The sequence below is a fragment of the Oncorhynchus mykiss genome, chromosome 3 (genome assembly GCF_013265735.2).
Source record: "Oncorhynchus mykiss isolate Arlee chromosome 3, USDA_OmykA_1.1, whole genome shotgun sequence".
In the NCBI taxonomy this organism is placed as follows: Eukaryota; Metazoa; Chordata; class Actinopteri; order Salmoniformes; family Salmonidae; genus Oncorhynchus; species Oncorhynchus mykiss.
Window position 1 is genome coordinate 6,112,377 of NC_048567.1, and position 5,000 is coordinate 6,117,376.

The window sequence follows — 5,000 nt, forward strand, 5'->3', positions numbered from 1 at the left end:
TGGTGGCTGATTGTGTCCCTTCTTCCTGTCCGTGGTGGCTGATCCAGACACACACACACACACACACACACACACACACACACACACACACACACACACACACACACACACACACACACACACACACACACACACACACACACACACACACACACACACACACACACACACACACACACACTTTCTCCCTCTCTCTCTCTCTCACACACACTCACTTGTTCTGTATATGTGTCCCCACAGCGTACGGTGCAGAAGAATGCCAAGTATGTGTGCCTGGCCAGTAAGAACTGTCCGGTGGACAAACGGAGACGCAACCGCTGCCAGTACTGCCGCTTCCAGAAGTGCCTCAGTGTCGGCATGGTGAAGGAGGGTAGGAACACACTCACACACGAACTCTCGTGCACAATCACAATCAGTCCCGTTAGCTCATTTTCCTATAGAACACATCTTCTAATAAGGTAAATCTGACCCCTGGTCTCCATGGTGTGTATCTCTAATGATGGTGTGATTGGCCGGTAATGGTCTGGCCTATACAGCAGTCACACAGGTGCACACGCCCAATGCACACATTTTGCTTTGGTAAGACAAGGTCTTAAGCTGTGAAAATCAGACAGACTGGCATCTCCTACTGATTCTAGGACCCACACAATCCGTGGGTCCCTCAGGAGTCCTGATTTAATGTCACCCTCTAACTCCCACAGTAACTCTCCCACAGTAACTCTCCCACGGTAACTCTCCCACGGTAACTCTCCCACGGTAACTCTCCCACAGTAACTCTTCCACAGTAACTCTCCCATTGTAACTCTCCCACGGTAACTCTCCCACGGTAACTTTCCCACGATAACTCTCACACGGTAACTCTCCCACGGTAACTCTCCCACGGTAACTCTCCCACGGTAACTCTCCCACGGTAACTCTCCCACGGTAACTCTCCCACGGTAACTCTCCCACGGTAACTCTCCCACGGTAACTCTCCCACGGTAACTCTCACACGGTAACTCTCCCACAGTAACTCTCCCACCGTAACTCTCCCACAGTAACTCTCCCACAGTAACTCTCACACAGTAACTCTCCCACAGTAACTCTCCCACAGTAACTCTCACACAGTAACTCTCCCACAGTAACTCTCACACGGTAACTCTCACACAGAAACTCTCCCACAGTAACTCTCAAACAGCTCCACTGCCCTCTGCTGGCCAGTAACAATGGGAATGGTGGAACAGTGGGAAGGATGGGACTGGGATTTTCATCTTTCATCAGAGTTTACCAAAATGAGCCATACCTGCTATCCTCACCATTTTTCTCCCTCTAATGTGGTACTGGTCTCTCTCCTGTCTGAAATCTGATCTCTCTCTCTCTCTCTCTCCTGTCTGAAATCTGCTCTCTCTCTCTCTCTCTCTCTCTCTCTCTCTCTCTCTCTCTCTCTCTCTCTCTCTCTCTCTCTCTCGTGTCTGAAATCTGATCTCTCTCTCCTATCTGAAATCTGATCTCTCTCTCTCTCTCCTGTCTGAAATCTGATCTGTCTCTCTCTATGGTCTCTCCTCAGTGGTGCGTACAGACAACCTGAAGGGCCGTCGAGGTCGTCTGCCCTCCAAACCAAAGAGCCCACTGCAGGCGGAGTCCTCGCCTCCCTCGCCTCCCCTCAGCCTGCTCTCTGCTCTGCTCAGGGCCTACTCACACTGCACTCCCAGGGAACTGGACTACAGCCAGGTGGGCTACATCTCTCTCTCTCTCTCTATCTCTTTCTCTCTCTCTGTCTCTGTGTCTCTGCCTCTCTCTCTCTCTGTGTCTCTGTCTTTCTGTCTCTCTCGGTCTCTCTTTCTGTCTCTCTGTCTCTATCCCTGTCTCTCTCTTTCTGTCTCTCTCTCTGTCTCTCTCTCTTTTTGTCTTTCTGTCTCTCTGTCTCTGTCTCTGTGTATCTGTCTCTCTGTCTCTCTCTCCCTGTCTCTCTTGCTCTCTCTCTGTCTCTGTCTCTGTCTCCGTGTCTCTCTCTATTTGTCTCTGTCTCTCCGTGTCTCTCTCTCTCTCTGTCTCTCTCTCTCTCTGTGTGTCTCTGTCTCTTTCTCTCTTTCTCTCTCTCATTCTCTCCAACCCAACCTTTGATCTCTAACCCACAACGTTCCTTCCCCTCTCACTTTCTGTACGATAGTTCAGTGTGGCGGAAGCCCCCTCCTCCTCCTCTGACACCCAGTACATACAGCTCTTCTATAGGCTGCTCACCATCTCCATGGAGACCACGCGTTGCTGGGCCGACCGGCTACCCGGCTTCAATGAGCTTCACGGCGATGACCAAAACCTTCTCATAGACTCCGCCTTCCTGGAGCTCTTCGTCCTGCGATTGGCCCACAGGTAAGAGGGGAGGAGTGACACACACATGTCCTTGCCTATACCTACCTGGCCACACCCACCTGGCCACATCTACCTGGCCACACCCACCTGGCCACACCTACTTGGCCACACCTACCTGGCCACACCTACCTGGCCTTGCCTACACCCACCTGGCCACACCTACCTGGCATTGCCTACACCTACCTGGCCATATCTACCTGGCCTTGCCTACACCTACCTGGCCACATCTACCTGGCCACACCTACCTGGCCTTGCCTACATCCACCTGGCCACACCTACCTGGCCTTGCCTACACCTACCTGGCCACATCTACCTGGCCTTGCCTACACCTACCTGGCCACACCTACCTGGCCACACCTACCTGGCCTTGCCTACACCCACCTGGCCACACCTACACGGCCTTGCCTACACCTACCTGGCCACATCTACCTGGCCTTGCCTACACCTACCTGGCCACATCTACCTGGCCTTGCCTACACCTACCTGGCCACATCTACCTGGCCTTGCCTACACCTACCTGGCCACATTTACCTGGCCTTGCCTACACCTACCTGGCCACATCTACCTGGCCTTGCCTACACCTACCTGGCCACATCTACCTGGCCTTGCCTACACCTACCTGGCCACATCTACCTGGCCTTGCCTACACCTACCTGGCCACATCTACCTGGCCTTGCCTACACCTACCTGGCCACATCTACCTGGCCTTGCCTACACCCACCTGGCCACATCTACCTGGCCTTGCCTACACCTACCTGGCCACATCTACCTGGCCTTGCCTACACCTACCTGGCCACACCTACCTGGCCACATCTACCTGCCCTTGCCTACACCTACCTGGCCACATCTACCTGGCCTTGCCTACACCTACCTGGCCACATCTACCTGGCCTTGCCTACACCTACCTGGCCACATCTACCTGGCCACATCTACCTGGCCACATCTACCTGGCCACATCTACCTGGCCACACCTACACGGCCTTGCCTACACCTACCTGGCCACACCTACACGGCCTCGCCTACACCTACCTGGCCACACCTACACGGCCTTGCCTACACCTACCTGGCCACACCTACACGGCCTTGCCTACACCTACCTGGCCACACCTACACGGCCTTGCCTACACCTACCTGGCCACACCTACACGGCCTTGCCTACACCTACCTGGCCACACCTACACGGCCTTGCCTACATCTACCTGGCCACACCTACACGGCCTTGCCTACACCTACCTGGCCACACCTACACGGCCTTGCCTACACCTACCTGGCCACACCTACATGGCCTTGCCTACACCTACCTGGCCACACCTACACGGCCTTGCCTACACCTACCTGGCCACACCTACACGGCCTTGCCTACACCTACCTGGCCACACCTACATGGCCTTGCCTACACCTACCTGGCCACACCTACACGGCCTTGCCTACACCTACCTGGCCACACCTACATGGCCTTGCCTACACCTACCTGGCCACACCTACACGGCCTTGCCTACACCTACCTGGCCACATCTACATGGCCTTGCCTACACCTACCTGGCCACACCTACACGGCCTTGCCTACATCTACCTGGCCACATCTACACGGCCTTGCCTACACCTACCTGGCCACACCTACACGGCCTTGCCTACACCTACCTGGCCACACCTACATGGCCTTGCCTACACCTACCTGGCCACACCTACACGGCCTTGCCTACACCTACCTGGCCACACCTACACGGCCTTGCCTACATCTACCTGGCCACATCTACACGGCCTTGCCTACACCTACCTGGCCACACCTACACGGCCTTGCCTACACCTACCTGGCCACACCTACATGGCCTTGCCTACACCTACCTGGCCACACCTACCTGGCCTTGCCTACATCTACCTGGCCACATCTACACGGCCTTGCCTACACCTACCTGGCCACACCTACACGGCCTTGTCCCTAGCTGTGTTTTCTTTTCTTTATGAATGGAGATCATCATGACGGACACACGGTTCCGATCCCTTGAGTCTGGTGTCTGACGTACAGAAGTTGGTGTGTGTGTGTGTGTGTGTGTGTGTGTGTAGGCATGTGAGTGTTTATAGAGGGAAGAACCAGTCATTTATTGACAGAGCTGAGTCAACTTTAGAGCTGACGTCATGTTTCTACTTCAGAACATTCTATAAGTCTTCAGTTTGTCTAAACTGTAATGGCCAAACTTCAGCTCCTGTGTGTGTGTGTCTGTGTGTGTGTGTGTGTGTGTGTGTGTGTGTGTGTGTGTGTGTGTGTGTGTGTGTGTGTGTGTCTGTGTGTGTGTGTGTGTACGTCTGTGTGTGTCTGTGTGTGCGTTTGTGGATACCTACAGTGCCATTGTGAGCACCCCAGCCTGTCTGTACCACAGCGTTGCTATGGGTTACTGTACTGACCCCTAGAGTATGTGGTTGGCTAAATTTATGGGATGGCAAAGGGAGGGGTACAAGCTCATCCTTTTGTCTAAGTAGTTGTCTGGGACAGAAAACACACACACACACACACACACACACACACACACACACACACACACACACACACACACACACACACACACACACACACACACACACACACACACACACACACACACACACACACTGACATACTCACACTCACTGCTTTTAGCATGTGTATGTTACTT

General features: G+C 53.9%; 1 protein-coding gene across 3 annotated transcripts in view; it reads left to right on the forward strand.

Moving 5' to 3' along the window:
* The window catches only part of LOC110534158 (nuclear receptor subfamily 4 group A member 3), a 35,895-nt gene that overhangs the window by 23,872 nt on the left and 7,023 nt on the right, over positions 1–5,000 (forward strand). For all 3 annotated transcript variants that reach the window (XM_036966896.1, XM_036966901.1, XM_036966904.1), the window contains 3 exons: positions 241–370; positions 1,547–1,710; positions 2,150–2,349. In XM_036966896.1, the coding sequence (XP_036822791.1) occupies positions 241–370; positions 1,547–1,710; positions 2,150–2,349 (494 nt within the window). The remainder of the gene's footprint in view (positions 1–240; positions 371–1,546; positions 1,711–2,149; positions 2,350–5,000) is intronic.